Source organism: Sarcophilus harrisii, chromosome 3 (genome assembly GCF_902635505.1).
Source record: "Sarcophilus harrisii chromosome 3, mSarHar1.11, whole genome shotgun sequence".
NCBI lineage: Eukaryota > Metazoa > Chordata > Mammalia > Dasyuromorphia > Dasyuridae > Sarcophilus > Sarcophilus harrisii.
In genome coordinates, this window is record NC_045428.1 from 436811366 (window position 1) to 436831197 (window position 19832).

A 19832-nucleotide genomic window follows, 5' to 3' on the forward strand; every position below is an offset into this window, starting at 1 on the left:
TCCTTGCCCCTATCTAAATCCAATCTTCTTCCTATTATCTCTGTTTCTGTCAATGGCACAAGTATTTTTCCACACACTCAATCAAGTTCACAATCTCAGAATCATACATGACCTAAATGATTCGGAATACTTATAGCATAGTATAATCTATATAAGACTTGTTAGAACAAACAGATTTTTCAAAATCAATAGTAATAATTCCATTGCAAGTAGCATATTTTTGTTTTTTTTATTTTTAAGTTCATATTTCAAAGAATAGTCCTGCCTTAATCATTTTAAAATCCTTCATTTAGCATCTAGCTATAGACAATATAGCACTGGACATTATAGAGGGAGGATTTCAATAGGCTAGCCTTTGAAGATTTATCCTCTGAGAGTTAGTCCACCTAAATACTTCTGTCTTATAAGAGGGTGTTGCTTTATTTTTACCTCTTACCCTTAAAGATGAAACCAACTCCCATCTTCAAAATAATCATTAGGTGCCCTTATGCCTGCTAAGAAGAGGAAAGGAAAATGAAATCAAAGGGAATCAGGAGAAAGGCTTACAAAAATTATAAGAACATAAATATGCTAGGAAATAAGATGTTTATTGTTGGATCCCTTTAATCAAAACCAGGAAAATGTCCTAACTGCTTTGTGCCACCCACTGCCTTGAGCAGAATAACGGAACTCCCAGCTGATGTCAGTGGGAATTCTATGTGGAATGATGGCAATATCTGAGCCCTTTATGTTTAAATACTTTTAACCTAACACTCTATGATTGCAGATTCAGAAAGAAGAAAATTCTTTAAAAATAGATCCTATTTTTCTTGTGCTTTTCTTTTCTATGTGCAGCATAGTTGTGGAAATATGTATAGAAGAATTCCACATGTTTAACATATATTGGATTACTTGCCATCTAGGAGAGGGGATGGAGGAAAGGGAGGGAGAAAAAAAAATGAAACACAAGTTTTTGCAAGGGTGAATGTTGAAAACTATTTATGCATATGTTTTGAAAATTAAAAGCTTTATTTAAAAAAAAAAGATAGCCTTGGAGGAAAAAATAGATCCTAACTCTATTCATAGGAGCAGGAACCTGTGTTTGATCTTTTTCTATTTCAGAGCCTGCCTGTGGGCTGAAAGGTGAGTGGCAGCATTGATACTTCTGGGTGAGAAATCTTAATATTTGGTGCCAGTTTCCTGCCACTGCTTTTAGCTTGGAAAGTTCAGAGAGGTTATGTGGTAATATGGTCCCCACCTAGATGTTTGTTGGCATACACCTCTGGTGACAGTGTGTCTGAGCCAACAGGACACCGGTAGTCTTTGGAGCAGCTCTTCCTCACTCTTGAAATGTTGAGGAGATGTGGCTTCAGGAAATCGCTCTGTATTGCTGGCTGGTTTTGGAAGTCATTTTTAATTTCATGACAAAGATAAATGAGTCCTGAGGGAGTCGTAAGTGGGTTTCACTGGTGATATTAAAGGAGCAGTGACCTTTTCCGTATCTAAGATCCTTGCAAAACAAACCAAAAAAAAATGTTTTGTATTATAGTACGGCTGGCAGGTTCTTTCTTAGCCTTTCCTTGAATCAAATTGCAAAGGAAATGTATCATTAACAAGTTCACAGAGTATTTTTGTAGCATATGCAGTCAAAAACTCATATAACAACGCAATAGATTATAACCTCACTATTTACTATGACACTAACCAATGTGTTTCAAATGATGTCTTTTTGACTTTTGCTGGAGTGGATATAAATCTCTGAAGTTCTGACATTGTAATTACAGGGAATCCCATATTAGGACTATGTGGTTTTTTGAAATATGGCTAAGTGAGATGTAATAAAAATTTATATTTTTGAAAGAGCCCTATTAAGTGATAAAGAAAAGGAAACAAATTTAAAGAAGCATTGAATCAACCTTCCCCTTATTTTCATTTGGAACTGGCATTCAGTTTGTTAAGAGCCACAAAAATGTTTACTGTTTCCTGTAGGAACTCCTTATGCTAGTGTCCTTTGTTGAGGATGATTACTTAAGGAGACAGTCAATTATAAGGGAAGGATTTACAGTTTAGTTAAATGAATTAAACCATTTCCTGGCATTTCCACTTACCTTGGGACTTACAAAGGAGACAAAAATATAGACTCACAGTAGGAAGGAAAGGAATGATCAAATCCCAATAGTCACTGCCTGAATGTCTGGCTCAGCAGATCTATTTACAGAAGGAATTTAATGCTGATAAGTGATTCCTATTTCAGTGTTAAAAAAAATCTTCTCTGTATATGTGAGCAAACCCACAGAACTTTCTTAATAAGCAAACAATTTCATTAACTATGGCATTTTATGGGTCTTTCTTGAACGCCACACAAAATTAAACTTTAAAAAAATATGCAATTTACATGAAATCATCAAAATAATAATGCTATTAGCTACTTACATTTATTATATCACTTTAAAATATATAAAGTGTTTTCCTTACAAAAGCAGCCCTGTGGGTAGGTAGTATACATATGATCATAACCCATTTTACAGATGAAGAAAGGCTTTGTGTAGAAGGTCGAATTTGATTTGGGTTTTAGTGCTGAAGGTGAGAAGGAAGATCATTCCAGAACTGGTAAAGAGCAAATACAAAAAAAGCACAGAGACAGGAGATGGAGTGTACTTTGTAAGGAAAAAGCCAGTCTGAAAAGATGGGTAATAAGATATTAACAATGCTGGAAAAGTAGGTACAAAAGAAGCACTTTCAAAGTTAAACAGGGAACCACTGGAATTTATCAAGTGAGAAAAAGGATATAATCATGTCCAAACTTTAGGAAAATATTGGAGTAGCTATGTAAAGAATGGATCAAAGTAGAATGAGATGAGAGATAAAAAGTCTAAATAGAATTATATTAGATGAGTTCATATTCTACTGAGTGGGAGTGGGAAGAAATAATTCATATACAAATAACTAAATAAAAATATACAGAAAGTAAAACAAAGAAATTTAAAGGGGATAGAATTATGAGTGGGGAGAAGGGGAGAAAAGGCCTTGATTTTTTGTGTATTTTGAAGGAAGATAGAAATTCCATGAAACAGAGATGAGTATATTTCAGAGGTGACAACTTATGTCAAAGCACAGAAATGGGATATGGAATAGTATACACAATGAACAGCTAGTATATCTATTTGACTGGAATAAAAACTATGAGAAGAGTTTTATGAAATAACATTAGAAATGTAGGTGGAAACAATTGCCAGACTAAGTTTATTTTAACCATATATAATCATTGAAGATTTTTTGAGTACATGAGTGATATGGTCAGTGTTAGTTTTAGAAATATCAATTTATTAGCTTACTGGTAGATAAAATAGAGAGAAGGAAGGTGAATTAGGAAGCATTTGCTTCCTAGGCAAGGAGTTATGAAAGCCTGAAATTAATGCTATATGAAGCTCACTTGAAGAAACTGGGAATGCTTAGCCTTAAAAAGATTGAAGTAGGGTAGAGGGAGAGAGAAGGGGGGAAAAGTTGTCTTTTAAGTACCTTATGGTCTATGTTATAGAAAAGAGAACAAACTTGTCTACTTTACTCCATACAGGAGACCTGAGAGTAATAGGTCAGAGTTGCAAATATTCAACTTTAGGTTTGAACTTAGGAAAACCTTCCTGACCACTAGAGCTATCCAATGGAATGGGTTGCTTCAGAAGTTCATACATTCCTTGTCACTAGAAGATTAGTGACAAGTAGATGACTTTGTTAGTGATATTGTAGAGGGATTCTTGTGAATTCCTTTGAGTTGGACCTGAGAACTCCTACATTCTCTTCTAACTTGAAAATACTGACACTCTTTGATTTTTTTCTTTGCTCAATGCCTTCAACAATCCATACAGCATAATCTGGCACTTGAAATCCACACTAAACACATGAATTTTATTCTGATTTGTCATAAAAGGATCTGAAGATCTAGAGAAAATGAGTGGGTAGAAATCAATGATCACTTCCTCACTAGGAAGAAACATTAGAGAAGGACCTGAATGCAGCTATATGGCTATCATAAAACATAAAAAACTATTTTATATGTTAATTTAAGCTTTTGGGTTTAGCATATCTCCTTTGGATGGGGCGGGGGGGGGGAGGTTCTGCCTCTTTGTTTTGTAATATTTTTTCTCCAAAACAGGTACTCCAAAGATCATGTTGTAATGAGGTGAAAAACACTGGATTTGGAGTCAGAAATTATAGTTTCAAAGCTAATTTTGCTGCCTTATGAACATAGGCTAGTCAGCCTCTCCTGGACTCAGTTTATCATATGCAAATTGATTGGACTAACTTATCTACAAGGTTCCTTCCAATCCTAATGTTCTCTAATTTTTTTCCTTATCTATGACAGGCTGACTGATCTTTTGTCATTGTTTCCTAGCAGGTACCAGCTATGCCATATTGTTTGAATTGTGTTTCTTTGAGTATTTAAAGTCATCTCTTCTTTCCCTGCCTAAGTATGCCATCCATGGAAAGATAAATCACCTTCAATAAAAGTAGCTATATGTCATTGTCTTTTGCCCATCTAGTTGTTCTTATCCCTCAAATCACCAGTATCTTCTTATTCAGTATGAACAAAGCAGTAGAATTTAATGCACAAAACTTCTGTTTTAAATATTTTCTACTCTCATTTAATTCATAATCTTCACCCTCAGAATCTCTGCTATTCCACTCCTCCTCCCCCCCAGCCTCTTGTCATCTTTCCTCAGACAAAATGGCTTTCCTGTTTTACCTGACCCCCTATGACTTCTCACAATCGCTCTGGATGGCATTTCCTGATTCATTTAGCATTGTTATATGAAGGAACATATGCAGAAATTTCCCTGCCCCCACTCACAGTACTCCTTACTTTGTGACTTTTTTCTACATTGTCCTAACCCTTCCTCATTGATCTATCCTCCAAGGAAATAAAGTTGGAATAAAGTGCTAAATTTGCCACTTTTTTTTTTTGCAGCAGAAGTGGAAATGTATACACATACACACACACACATACACACACACACACACACACACACACACATATACTGCATACCTATGAGGGGAAAAGGTATAAAATAAGGAATGGTATTACATTAATAATTCTCATTTCCTAAGCTTAGATTCTTTAATTTGTATGTATATTCATTTAAAAAATGATTCATTTTGTTTTTATTTCCTTTTTAGACACAGGTAGTCCATTTGTAGAGCCTCACAGCACCATGCCTGAAACTGTTCATATGACTGAAGGACAGGAAATGATTATTCCTTGTCGAGTGTCAGCGCCAGACTTCACCGTTACTTTGAAAAAGGTACTATTTCACAATGCCAGGTTCTTATGTGACCTTATAAACATGTGAATGGAATTCTAGTTACTTTAGTTCTGTGACAAGGGGAGCAACAGGGGATTTTTGTGGTTGTTTCCAAAGACACTACATCAGTTGATTGACAGATACAACAAGCAGCACAGAATCAGCAGATGAGAAAATGGAAGACTGGAATAATGAATCCAAAAGTTTAAATTAACATATAAAGTAGCTGTTACGTTTTATGTGATAGCCACCTCTTTTTCCATTCAAGTCCTGCTCTGACATATCTTCCTAGTGTGGAAGTAACTATTTATTTCTCTATATCCATTTTCTTTGATTCTTCAGATCTCCAATACCTTCCTACTCAATATTAGGGAAGCAGTGGAATTTATCCCACAAAACTAATCTTTTAGATCTCCTCTATATTAATTTAAATAATAATCTCTTGTAATCACCCCCCAGCTGAATTCTCAAAGCATATGCCATGGGGCATAAACTGTGGCAAGTTTGCTAAACTAAAACATTTTTAAAAGCATATTACTGATAGACTATCGCCTGGGAATTAAGCTTACTGTCTTCATAGTGATGATTTTTTCAACTATACAAGCTCTCGGAAACCTTTAGGAAAATATAGAGTATTGTAATCTGCATTGATAGAGGTAGGACCCACACCAATGAAACCACAAATTCCCAAAATATTTTACAAAGAATATAATATCCATTCAGTGACTAGCTCTCATGCAAGCTCCTAAAGAGCAGGAACTTTGTGTTAATAAATACACTATGCCCTCCCCTCCCACCAGTTAACATTTAGTGCCAGCTGTGTTTTATCCTATAGAGAGCTATTGCAAAGGAATTAAATATTACAAGTTCTTCCTTTCTTCTTCCTTTTTTCCTTCCCTCCTTTCTCTTCTTTTATCCCTTCTTCCCTTCCTTCCTTTCTTGCCTGCTTCCATTTTTCCTCACCCCAAGAGGAATATATATGGGCATATAAAATGAATCTCTGGAACACATTCTACAGGACAAAAATTCTGCCCTTGTAGCCTGGTATTCAAGGACCTTCATAATATTCTCTTCAATTCATCATTTATTATGAGTTTTCTCCGTGTAAAATGACAAAGATGAAAAATGACAAAGTGCTGTGACAAAATCTGAGGAGGGAGAGATCAACTTCTCCTGAGGGAAAAAAGGAAAGACCTAAATATGTCTTTCTAGGCTTACTTTACACTGTTCTGACTTATGCATTCCCTTAAGCAGCTAGATGATGCAATAGAACATTTGAGTTCAGATTGGGCTCTTTCTAGCTGTGTGATCCCAGCAAGTCACTTAACCTGTGTCTCCCTCAATTTCTTCATATGTAAAATGATAGTAATAATAGTGTCTATTTTCCAGGATTATGCTTAAATACAAATTTCTTCTTAGTTAAATTATGTTATTCACCAAATATGCCTTGTCCTTTCACACCTCTGAGCTACTGCATCTATTATTTCCTACATGAAATACTCTTCTCCCTATATTTGTGCTTACTACCTCTTGCTCAACTTTTAAGGCTCAGTTTAATGTTATTTCCTTCAGGAAGGCTCCCCTGATTCCCATACTTAAATATGAATTTAAGCCTCTGAATATATGTTGTGGTATTTTGTATATTTCTTGTAGCACTTAACACATCCTACTTTATACCTGTAGTGACTTGTATGTTGTGTTTTCCATATTTTGTATAGAATAAGTCCTTAATAAGTATTTGAGTAGCATTTCAAGTAAAATTTTATAATACATAGAAACATGCCAGAGAAAGGAAATTAAGAAGGACATTATCTTTGCAGAAGGGGATGTGGGAAGCCCATCATATAGAGCCACAAATCCCTATTTGCTTATTGTAAGCTTTATAATATATTACATTATTATATATTTTAAGACACTTTAAGGGATCTGTTTTAAAAGGGGGTTAAACAGATAGAGTAGTAGAAAAAATAGTAGCTTTTGTCTGTGGCTACTGAAAACTGTTTTGTTACCTGGGTTTAAGAACTTTTGGAGCCTGCTTCATAAAGACTTAAGGTAAAAATCTTTGTTTTAACCTTGTACTTTTAAAAACTACATCTTTTATTGTATGTACATTCTCTTTTAAAGCAGGCAACAGTATCAGTAGATAATGGGGTCTTTCCTATGTTTTAGATTCATTCTTTCCAGCTTTATTACATTGCTAAGGATAGACGGGTGCCTGCAAAATAGCACCTAAAAGATGTCAAAACTGTGGGAACTGACTTCATGGTCCACCAGCTTTTTCACATCAACTGGCTTAGGAGTAAAATAAAGCAATTTTGTTGACTAAATCAGTTTTTAAATATTAAGAAAAAAATGTTTAAATATATGAGGTTAGGAGAGTCAGAGTTGTTTTTTTTTCATTGCTAGGTTTGGACTAAGCTGATCAAAAGCAAATATGTATGCTTATTATAAATTAACTATTAAAAAGAATTTGAGAAAATTTCCTTCTTAATGAACCTCATTTTAAAAATCTTCTCTTGACTTTCTTTATGGCCACTGATTTCCCCTTTAAGCGGCATAGTTGATTCTTTTTACTATTTTTCTTTATGATCTAAAGGTGATATAATGTTTGACCTATTGATTATAAATAGAATGCTATGTGTCTTTTAAGACTTGTACTTAGCTAAATCTGCAAAATTCAAAAGTTTTTCAGCTTCAGTGGTGAAGATAAGTCATGACTTCTTTAAAAGTAGGACTTTTTATATGGTGAGGATGAATGAAAATAATCTGGCAGCTCCAATTTTAAAAAACGCAAAGATTTTTCAGCTGCTCTACAAAGATAGTTTATTGCAAATATCCCCATCAGCAAAAGGATTTTGAACCATGAACTGAAATTTTGATGTAATCGTTTTGTTCACAATGTGTACATGTATCATGTCCATTGAATTCTGAAGAACTAATAAAGCATTTTACATGCTTTAATTTTTTAAGAAAAATATTTTGATACAATTATTCTGTCAGAGTATCCAATATAATTTTGTGGGTGTGTCACTTCAGTTTCAGGTTCCTGATGTGAAAACTTTTATTCCTGATGGGAAGACAATAATCTGGGACAATAAAAGGGGTTTTATTGTACCAAAGCCAACATACAGATTTATAGGACTTCTGATCTGTGAAACAACAGTCAATGGCCATTTATATAGCACAAATTATCTAACATATCGACAAGGTGAGTGATGCTGTATGGTCATGATAATTAAGCGTCACATGTTGTGGTGTTCTGACAATTTATCCTATTTTCTTGTGACATGTTTGCAGACAACAAAATTATTGATGTCCAGTTAAGTACACAAAATCCAATCAAATTGTTGAAAGGTCAGACTCTTGCCCTCAATTGTACTGTTACTGCTGCCTGGAACACAAGAGTTCAGATGACTTGGAATTATCCTGGTGAAGTGAGTAAACTTCATAACTTGTCTATTTCTTCTTCTTTATAATTTTTTAAAATCTGTAAACAAAAAGCTTTTTTTAAAAAAAAAAGTAAGCAAAATGATATGTTTTACATAATTCTACATGTGTAATTCATATCAAAATTGCTTGCTTTCTAAAGGACCCAGGGTCTAGGAATGGGAGGAAGGGAAAGAATGTGAAACTAAAATTTTAAAAAACGAATGTTAAAAAAATTTTCTTTGCAATTGAGAAAAAATAAATATGTAAGATCTTCATTACTTGCTAAAATACGTTGATTTCTATAACAGTTATAATCATTCAATAAAGTTTTAAATGCCTACCTTGCTTGGCATTTCCTGATTGTAATTCTCATACATATGTTCTTTTGATGTCTCGTGAAGTTTGTGATTTTTTCCCCCCAACTTTGCCATAATTTGATAAACAGACTGGTATTACTATTTCATGACACTGGTTAGATACAAAGATTCTTTCCTCTTTGGAAACTGTCCTCTAGGATTTAGAGATGAGAGAGAAATTTATCACTAAGAGCCAAGCAGGGACTGTCTGTAGTAACAAAAAAGAAAAGTTTTTCAGGAGGTTGTCTCTGTCAGCAAATTCATTTAAGAGACTGGCAGACAGTCAGGCACCTGACTGAAGCATGTTTAGAAAAGATATTACAATTCAGCAATCCACAATATCATTTGTTGTGTCGAGAAAAAAATTCTTTCCTTTAGAAAATAGCAAGAATGAGCTTAAATTGTAATTCAGATATTAGACCCTGATTTGGCAGATCCCTGCAAATAATAATAACTAGTAGGAAATTCATGTTAAAAACATTTTTTAAAAAAATTGACAGTTTAACTGATAGACAAAGAGAAGGGGGTAGCTAAGTGATGCATTGGGTAGAGCACCAAGCTTGGAGTCAAGGAGAGTCATTTTTATCAGTTCAAAACTGACCTCAGGCACTTACTGGCTTTGTGACCCTGAGCAAGTCATTTAATTCTGTTTGCCTCAGTTTCTTCATCTGCAAAATGAGTTGGAGAAGGAAATGACATATCACTCTACTATCTTTTCCAAGAAAACTCCAAATGGGGTGATGAGGAGTCAGATATGACTGAAAAACAACTGAACAATAACAACAAAATGGACAGAGGAGAAAAGCTCAGGGATTCTGGCTACCAATATTCATGTCAGGAAGATTTAGGTATCATAATCTAAGGCATGTCCATTTTTTATATCACTCATATTTTTAGTCACAAAGTTAACTTATGATTGCATTCTGTATGAAAGACTCATGTTTGAGTCTCTGGTTAGTGCTACTGCTTTCAAGAAGTTTAATAACTTAGCAACAAAAAAAGTGTAAAAAGTGCCTTGCAGTTTCAAACTAAGTATTTATCTACCCTTTAAAGTAGAAAAATGGAGAGGACACAATAATGGTTATTTTCTAATATCATCATTTCACTTAAATGAAAGGAGTGAAATTCAAGCCAGTGCTTTCTTAGTGTTGAATGAAATGGAATCATAAAAAGGAACTCAGAAATCATCCTTTCGATCTATATCAGACCAGGAATCCCTTTTGTAGCATTTCCAATAAGACGTTTGGTAGATTCTTTTTGAAGATCTCCAGTGATAAGGAACTCACTACTCCAGATACCCCTTTCAATTTTTGGAGTGCTTTGGCTGTTATGTTTTTTCCTTTTATGAGTCAGAAACTTGTCTCTGCTATATATCCCCTTTACTCCTAGCTCTGTCATATGGGGCCCTGCAGACCCAGTTTCATCATTCTTACTCATGACAGCACTTTGAATACTTGAAGGGCATTGTCATGTCTCCATTAAGTCTTCTTTTCTCTTGGCTCAGCATTTTCCATTTCCCAGTCCCTTCACTATCTTGATCACCTTCCTCTGGAAGTACTCTCAGCATGTCAATGTTCTTCCTGAATAATGCTACTATATAAACTCCCTCAGTATAAACACTTTGACTTTACTAATTCAGCTGAAGGTCAAATTCATGTTTCTACTGGAAATGACCCTTTGTGGATTTATATTGAGCTTTGAGTCTACTAAGGTCTTGTCTTATGTGAACTGTTATCTAAAACATTTCCCTTATCTGTGCTTCTTTATTTGAATCTTTGAATCCTAGTGTAGGATTTTGCATTTATCTCTGTTAAATTCCATCTTTATTAGATTTAATCCATTGTTCTAGACCTCTAAGATCTTTTTGGATCCCATTTCTGTTGTTCAGAGTTATTTTTCCCAACTTTATACTATTCACAAATTTGTTGACGATACCATCTCTGCCTTCATCTGAATCACTAAGTTTTTAAAAATTAAATGGAATTTTCCCAAGAATATATTCCAAGGGCCTGAGTTCTGTTCTCATTACTTCTATTAACATGTTTTATGACCTTCAATGAATCATTTGAGAACTTCAATTTCCTTTAAAGTAAAGTGAGAAATTTAGGCTAAGGTTATTGATAACATTTTATTGAATGCTTTCTATGCAATTAATTGAAAAACCAAGAAGGGAGCAGGAAGAGAAAAAAATATCCTATTCATGTTTCTGTTTTCAGAAATAAAAATATTTATTGAGTTCTAGTGAAAAGCGAAAGGGTCAGCTAACTTGAAAGGTGTGAAAGGGGACAAGATAATGAGCAAGCCTTGAGCCCAAATAATCAATTGGACTACTTTCCTAGATTTTTTCAGTGCCAGGCCATTAGTAGGGAAAATGACCTCTTCTGTTTTGTAAAATGGAATCTTTTTTAAAAAAAATCACATATATGGAAAATAAATTTAAAAACAGGGATTGTGAAAGGAAAAGAAAACAGCCCTTCTCAGAATCTGAGTAATTTCACTTCAGGAGTCTAGTGCTATCTGCCTGGGGCAATTGGAGCCTATCAAATGGGTGCACAATCTTCTCAAACCCATTTAATTTGGTTGGGGAGAAACTAGCAGATTCATTGAGCAAGACAATAATAAAACATACATTATCAGTTCTATTAATAATATGTTTAGCCTTAGTTGAATTCACTTTCTTATATCCTTCATTTCCCTCAACACCTAAATGTTTTCCTGAAAAAAAGAGCTAATAAAATATATTGAAATTAATACTATACTTGAATAGTATGTGTTTATTAAATACATTATTAAGTATTATTTTTGCATCTAAACCACTATTTTCTCTCTAGGCAAATAAAAGAGCTTCTGTAACTCCCCGGTTTGATACAAGTAATACCCAAGCCAATGTATTCTACAGCACTCTTATTATTGACAAAGTGCAAAGCAAAGACAAAGGACTTTATACATGTCAAGTGAAGAGTGGACCATCCTTCAAATCTGCTAACACTACAGTGCATGTATATGGTAAGAGATGTTTCAGAAAGACCAACACACATCCTGCTTGTAATCACTGTGGAATCTTTGCTTATCTGTAGAACTACTATCTATTTCCTTTGGTTGCAAATCATGCTGATATGAATAAATACAAGCTTGCTAGTTTAAAAGCACATGAAAATAGCATTCAAAATTCTTGAAAATGTGATCCCTTTGAACTGAGCAAAAAGCCTTTTTTTCCTTTTATGAATTTCAAATAATGAAAAATTCAGCTAGGACATAAAATTTTCATATGAAATATTTAATTATTTGTGAAATCATCAAATGAAGCAAAAGAAAACATCAATTTTATTCTTTATTGTCTATGCAAAAATTTCCTTGGCAATTGCAGACTCAGTAATGAGTTTTTACTTAGAATTAATACTAAATCATTTCAACTTTAATTTTTTTGGAGAATTCTTATGATATTCTTCAAGTTCTAAAATAGAAGAGCTTCAAGTTAAATGCAATTAAGACTCTACAAAAGAGATTCTACTCCTTGTTCTCATTCTACATATGCTAATGGATGGAAAAAATTGAAAAGAGAAGAGTAAAAGACCATCTCTCAATTTTCAATTTAGCTTTCTCCTCCATCCTGTCTCTTCATTTCTTATCAGTTGTCCAGAGATTTCTAAAACAACCATTCTCTTCTTCCTTGCTTCAACTGTTACCCAAAATGTCCACTAGCTTTTCTGCTGTGATGGTATCAATGTTTCAAGATTTTCACTTATTTTTGTCCATGACTATTTCTGCCTTTAATTTATTTAAGTTCTGTGCAAACAACCACTTCTCCAATTAAGAACAAATAGTACAAATAGTAGATTTGCAGTTTCATGTGGAAATCATCTTTTTTTTTTTTTAATTATACTGTGTTGTGAAAATGCTTGTTTTTTTTTCCATTGAAAATTAAATGATTAAAAAAAAAGAACAAATATGATGCATTTTGCTAGAAAGAGGGAAAAGAAATTCAGATGTTTTCCCAATGAGCAATCTCCACTGCTCTGTTATGAGGATTAAATGAGGTAATGTATGTGAGAGTCAAAAAAGGCCGATGCACATATAATTTATCACTGTTGTTGTGAATATTGACCACAAGAATTTGCACTGATTCATTGGTTCAGTCATAATCTCAACTTCATTTGCAGATATCTTTCTGCAGCCTCCTTGAAGAAGACACTAAATTTATTTGAAATAAATATAAATTTTACTAATATGTCAATCACTTCTTCTTTCAAAGAAAAACCGTTCATCACTGTGAAACATCGAAAACAGCAGGTGCTTGAAACGATAGCAGGCAAACGGTCCTATCGGCTTTCCATGAAAGTGAAGGCATTTCCCTCACCAGAAGTTGTATGGTAGGAACACAATTATTCTTCATTTCAGTTTAAAAGCTATTTGTAGGTGGAGGAATGCACAAAGCTCAGTGATTTAAGTTCCTGAGGGGGAAAAAAATCAAGATAAGTCACTCAAAAGCAACTTTAGTTAGCTGGGACCCTATGTGGAAGCAAAAGAGGAAGGACAATAAAGAAAATGGGATAAGATAGGGTCAAAAGATTAGTTTTATTTCTTCAGTCATCATTTGTTTTGTTATCTACTCATCAAGCCTGTTAGCTTCATTCTAAACAATTTTATCTGGAAATCTTGTCATTGTTCTTTGGACTGCATGTATGTCAGTGATTTTAACATAGCTTATATTCTGAAAAAAGTAGATTTTCCTCTAACAAGGATACTAAAATAATTATTTCATATTTGGCACAATCCAATATTTAAACCTGAGTAGGAATGTCCTATCATAGATAGAGACCCAAACTTGGAAGATCAGAAGATCAGGTTTCAACCACACCAGACATCAATTCTTCTAAGTCTGTTTCCTCATCTGTTAAATGAAGGTAATGACAGTGCCTACCTCACAGATATGCTGTGAGGACCTGAGGAGTGTCTTGCAAACTTTAATTATATAAATGTGAATTAATAGCCTTATTTTAAAGAAAAACAAACATTCGTAGAATTGCTGGAACTATTAATTTTCAAGGAGAGCTAAGTACCCACTTAAGCTAGTTATGTTTTGGCTTAAAGACAGAATAATCAGAAACTCCTTAAGCAATGTTAGGTTTTGGTTTTTTGTTTTTAACTTTAGTCCAACACCTTTACACAAAAATGTAATTTATTTATGATCTCAAGTTATTTTGTTAAATCATATTTGACACTAGTATCTTTAGATCAAATTATTGCATTTTAACAAGGGATTAATTAAGGAAGCAGGAATACATGTTCTCCTCAGTTCAATTTTGCTTCAAAAATCAATGTAGACTTCTAAATTTTAAAAAATGCTGTCCTATTGTATTTAAGCAATTCACACAGGAAGTTAAAGGGAAATATTGAATTGAAAATATTGTCTTTTCTTAATTCTATTTCAGTGAATCTAAGTTTAATATTATTCCCTAGCATCTTTTAAAAATCAGTCAATTTGCTTTACTATTTGATCAAATAATAAATTTCCTTTACTTTCAATTTCCCCTAGATAGCAACCTCAATCATATCTCTGTCAAATGAGGCCATATTTATAAAAAACACTTAGCACAGTGCCATGTACATGGTAGATGTAGTACAAGTCTTCATGCTTTCCTACCTAATAATTTCAGAGGTATCTTAAATCATTGTATCCAAATGCTACAGTTCTATAGTAACTAAATGGTGAACTAGTGATTTGAAAAAAATTAATGCTTTATGTTTAAGTTAGCAAGAGGGGTAATTAATAATCCAACTAAGTGAAGTTGGCCAGCTGCAAATATAACTTACTAAATTTTAATTAATTCAGTACTGACATTTAGTTGTAAGAATTTATTTGCATCTATATAATATGTTTAAAGTAATTATGAACAGCTAAGTATTCCTCAGTTCTAAGTTATTCAGGGCAATAAATTATTAGCCTATTCAGCTGCAGTAATTTCATATTATGCCAAATGATGGACTATTGTAGGACATATGTACAATGCATTTTAGAACTGAACATTTTGGTGGAATCATAACACTGGATTGTAAAGATACTTAGAGATCATCTCAGGCCAGTCTTCTTACTTTACAGATAAGAAAGCAATGATATTTGCCCCAAATCAGACCAGGACTTTGGTCTCCTAACTTTTGTTTCAGTTCTCTTTCCAGTATAATATGTGATAGTTGTATTGGGATGTTATCTTCTTATTTGAAGTAAGGAATTTTTAAAATATAGTCTATCATTACTGTTAGCTAATATTGTTCCTCAAGCATCTTCAAAATATGTGACCCAACCAAATTATCTCTGTGTGAATAAAAATAGTGTACTGTAAAAATATAGAAATAATAGATACTGCTAAAATTACCATTGACATTACAAAACATTACCTGAGCCCACACACAATAGGAAGGTCAATTTTTAATTTTTTCTAGAACTATGATCTGGTTGAAAGAGAGCTCACAGAAGCCTCTGTATAGTTTATGAAACATAATGGAATCAGAAAAATACCTCAGGCCCAAATGAGACACTTTATAATTAGGTTATAGTGAGGCCCAACACTTTACTCAACACATTCATGTGTATAATCCAGAATATGGACATAGTAAGAAAGGAATCATACCTCCCAAGTAAGGCACATCCTCTTTAGAAAAACATATATTTTAGGATTATAGCCTTATTTCTTCATAGACTTTGTGAATATTTGTCTTAAAAGAATGTCCTTTTCACTGGTCCATCATGCATTTTCATTTCAGATTTCTGAATGAAATTCTTCCTAAACTGATTAATATTGAGTGAGAAAAGAAAATGTCACACCTGAATTCATAGTCTTCTTTTATATAGTGTCTTACTAACTGCATTGGCTCTTTCCACCAGTTCCTCACATTCTACCTCCATAATATTTTTTTTAAACTTGAACTGAATATTCATGGATATAGAAATACTCCTGGTGAGTAAAATTCTTCCACCAATGTGCAGATCAGAAGGAAGGAAGAAATAAAAATTTATTAAGTATCTACTATATGCAAGTCACTATGTTAATAAGTACAATACAAATATTATGTGATTCTCATTAGAGCTCTGAAGCCAAATTTGAACTCATCTTCCAGTCAATTGACCCCCTCCTCTATTCACTGAGCTACCTAGAAATCTATAACTACTCTGCTAGTGGTAAACTTAGTTGTAAATAATAAAAATATATGGTAAGATGAATAATCATTTATTTTAGAGATCATCTCAGGCCAGTCTTCTTACTTTACAGATAAAAAAGCAATAACATTTGCCCCAAATAAAAAAGGAGAGATGGGAAGAAGAGGGATAGATGAGGAGAGAGACATCCAGGATAATGAAGAAGAGAAGGAAATGTATAGAGAAAGGAAGATGAGGAGGAAGAAAGAGCAATAGCGAAAGCAGCAGACACAGAGAGGCTTGCTCAGGATCTTTGATCTAATTTGTATTTCTGGGATTTGAACTCAGATCTTTCTGACTCAAAGTCACATATATTATACCACAGATTAGCCTTTTTTAATCTTCTAAAATATAGCTATGATGATATCTTTTCCCTACTTAAAAATCTTTAACAGCTTCTAATTTCCAGCAAATAAAATATGAACTCCTCAGCTCAGCATATATGACTGTCCCCAGTCTGTCCTAATCACTTTTTCTATCCTTACCTACTGCTACTTCTTTGCACATCCCCCTTTAAGCCTTCAAAGTGAATTATTCCTCACTCCTAGAACAAAGCGTGTCCTTTACTGTCTCATTCATAATATTCCCTCAACCTGGAATGCTCTATACCTCTCCATCTATTGGAATCTTCTGTAAATTTCAGAACTAAATTCAAACCACCTTCTTTCAGAACTTTTCCTATCATCTCAGCTGCAATGATCTACCTCCACCTCTCTTATCCTTTAAAACTTCCCTCTTCTTTTATGTACTTTTCTTGAGCAGCCCCCTCACCATGGTTATTCAGGTATGTTGTTCCTCCTACCAATCTGAGGATAGAGTTTTCATCTTATTCACTTCTGAATACCATAAATGCTTCCCCTCTAGTCTTGTCCACAGTAGGCATTTAAATATTTGTGGAATTTATTTCTAAATGAAGAGAAAAGAAGAGTCCCTTTCTTTATTTTGTCATCTGTTAAATGCTTTGAATGATGTAACAGAAATCAGCTAAATACCACAGAGTGAAATGGATAACAGCTATATAAATGTTCACTCAGGTAAGAATTCAAGAAGAAAAAGCTGGATAATTAAGTACAATTTCCTTGAAGCTGATCTCTGGTGTTCAATGTGCTGCCTTTTGAACAACAGGCAGGTTTGTCAGAGAAGATTGATGAGGGTGAGCAAGAGAATGTTGTGCAGAAGTGGCTCTACTGAATTTCCTTAAAATTTCTACCAAGCTTTGAGTTGACTGATTCTCTTGGTCAGTGTGTCCACTCTCCAGGCCTCAGAACTTATAAATATGATGAAACTCATGAACAAGTTTAGTGTTTGGTGTTTATAAAGCTAAAGTCATAGAATAAGCTGGGATTTTATTAATGATAGTTCTCTGAATCACAGGTTAAAGAATGGGTTACCTGCTACTGAGAAATGTGCTCGATATGTGGCCCATGGCTATTCACTAATTATCAAGGATGTGGCAGAAGAGGATGCAGGAGATTATACCATCTTGCTGAGCCTAAAACAAGCAAAAATTTTCAAAAATCTAACAACCACTCTCATTGTAAATGGTAGGTTTCTTATTGGTTTTTAATTAACTAGTTGAAAAAAATCAAATGAAAAATGTAATTGTGTTATTAATTAAACTTAAAAAATATTTATTGAATCTACTCAGACTTTCTTTTACAATAACATTATTAGAAAATATGAGAATTTTATTGTTAGGATGTTGTTCTTGTTGTTTTCCCTAATTTTGCAACCACTAGGAATGTTATAGATAATCATAATAATTATACATACTTCACAAATTTTGTGGTTGTGAGGAATGAAGTGAGATCATCTATCAGTATGTATAAATAAAATAATATATGCAAAACATTTTACAATCTTAAAGCACTATGTTAGATATTATTATTATTAGCTTTTATTATTCTATGACCCAGGAGAATGTGATTATAGAAATTGTTGACATGCCTTGTTCATTCTTTACAGTGAAACCCCAAATTTATGAAAAAGCTGTATCATCATTCCCAGATCCTAATCTCTACCCACTGGGTAGCCAGCAGAGTCTGACTTGTACTGTTTATGGTGTTCCCCAACCTACAATTAAGTGGATTTGGCATCCTTGTAACCAAAATCATTCCAAAACAAGGTAAGGACATTTATTTACATCCGTATTTTTAAATGGTTCATCAGCACCTGGGATTGGAATTCCTTTCTGTATAAAAATGGAATCTGCAGGTACTATAAATTTTTTTAAATGAACAAATTTTTATGGTTTCAGTATATTTTGGATAAAGCTACTCCCTTTTGTTTATTGTGCTAGATGAGAAAGGAGATGTAGCAGAAAATGATGTGGCTGCTGCAGTGATCTCTCCAGTTATTCAGGAATATGAGATGCAATTTATAAATCTTTCCCCTTTTACCTTCTGCTTTCCATCATTTGACCTTTTCTTATGAGGACTGTCTTTGGTTGTGTCCTGAGAGTGGGGAGATATGTTAATAATCAAATTCAAGATAAAAACCACATTTTTGTATGTTTAAGCTGAGCAGAATTATATGTTGGCCTTTATTCTGAGATACGGTTTTGGTGATGGTTGTTGCTTTTACAAAGGAATTCCCAAAAATATAATTAGAATATGAGACATATTTGCTATGAAGCTTAAAGAATGAAAAATACTTTCTCAGAGTCTTTTTTATGTTTACATCTTTTCTCTTCTAACAGATTGTCAGTTCTTTGAGGGCATCTAGTGCATTGTACCTACTATCTACCTAATAAATGTTGTTTGAATGATTATTGTAAAGCCATCCTATAAGTTCCTACAGCACAAGACATGTAAAAGGTTTACCATTTTTCTGCTCATTTTGACATTTTAAAAGAAATTTCATTGTTTGACATTTTCTTAAAATATAAATATTCACTAAAAGCAATGTTTAGATATATGCAGTCTCTTCCCTCTTAAAATTCAATGGATTTGCTCCAATAGTTTCTCATTAAGTTTTACCTATGAGGTGTTTTTCTGTGTTAGGAGGTGAGTCTGGGAATGCCTCATTTGTCAGAGGATGGAGTATCTGCTTCACAAGAATGAATTTTCCCAATAACTGAAACTTACACTTTTAAAATAACAAAATTTTGCCATCATGTTCACAGTTTTTGTTGGGAATCTTCCCATACTACCCTAATGTCCAAAATGATATGTGCTAAATACGCCTTAATCCTTTTTTGGTGACTTAGGGTCATCTTCATAATAGCATTGCTTTGCAACACAGTGTTGCCCTCAGGAGCTCCTGAGGCATATAGAAGAATCATTCATCTCCATCCCATATGGTCCTAAAACTGTTATACTTTTATGCTAATTGTTTCCTTGGTTCTTTGGTTTCCTTGTGTCTACGTTCTTGTTACTTTTAGCTATTGGAAGAATGTTTCTGCTTCTAATCTGCTGCCCATAAAAAACTGGCATAAATGTGTTGTATCTCCTCTCCTCCAATAAGTTAGATGTCTAGGCTTTAGGACAGTTAAGTGACATCCAGAAGCCTTTTTTGTTTGATGTTAACTTCTTTGTTAAGTATATTGTGAATGGTTGAAGTGGGTCAGAAGAA

At 33.7% G+C, this 19832-nt stretch overlaps 1 protein-coding gene across 1 annotated transcript in view; it reads left to right on the top strand.

Moving 5' to 3' along the window:
* The window catches only part of FLT1 (fms related receptor tyrosine kinase 1), a 172510-nt gene that overhangs the window by 38293 nt on the left and 114385 nt on the right, over positions 1-19832 (top strand). The window contains exons 4-10 of the mRNA XM_023499591.2: positions 5155-5279; positions 8316-8487; positions 8577-8713; positions 11896-12070; positions 13317-13434; positions 17634-17803; positions 18225-18384. Coding sequence (XP_023355359.1) covers positions 5155-5279; positions 8316-8487; positions 8577-8713; positions 11896-12070; positions 13317-13434; positions 17634-17803; positions 18225-18384 — 1057 coding nt within the window. The remainder of the gene's footprint in view (positions 1-5154; positions 5280-8315; positions 8488-8576; positions 8714-11895; positions 12071-13316; positions 13435-17633; positions 17804-18224; positions 18385-19832) is intronic.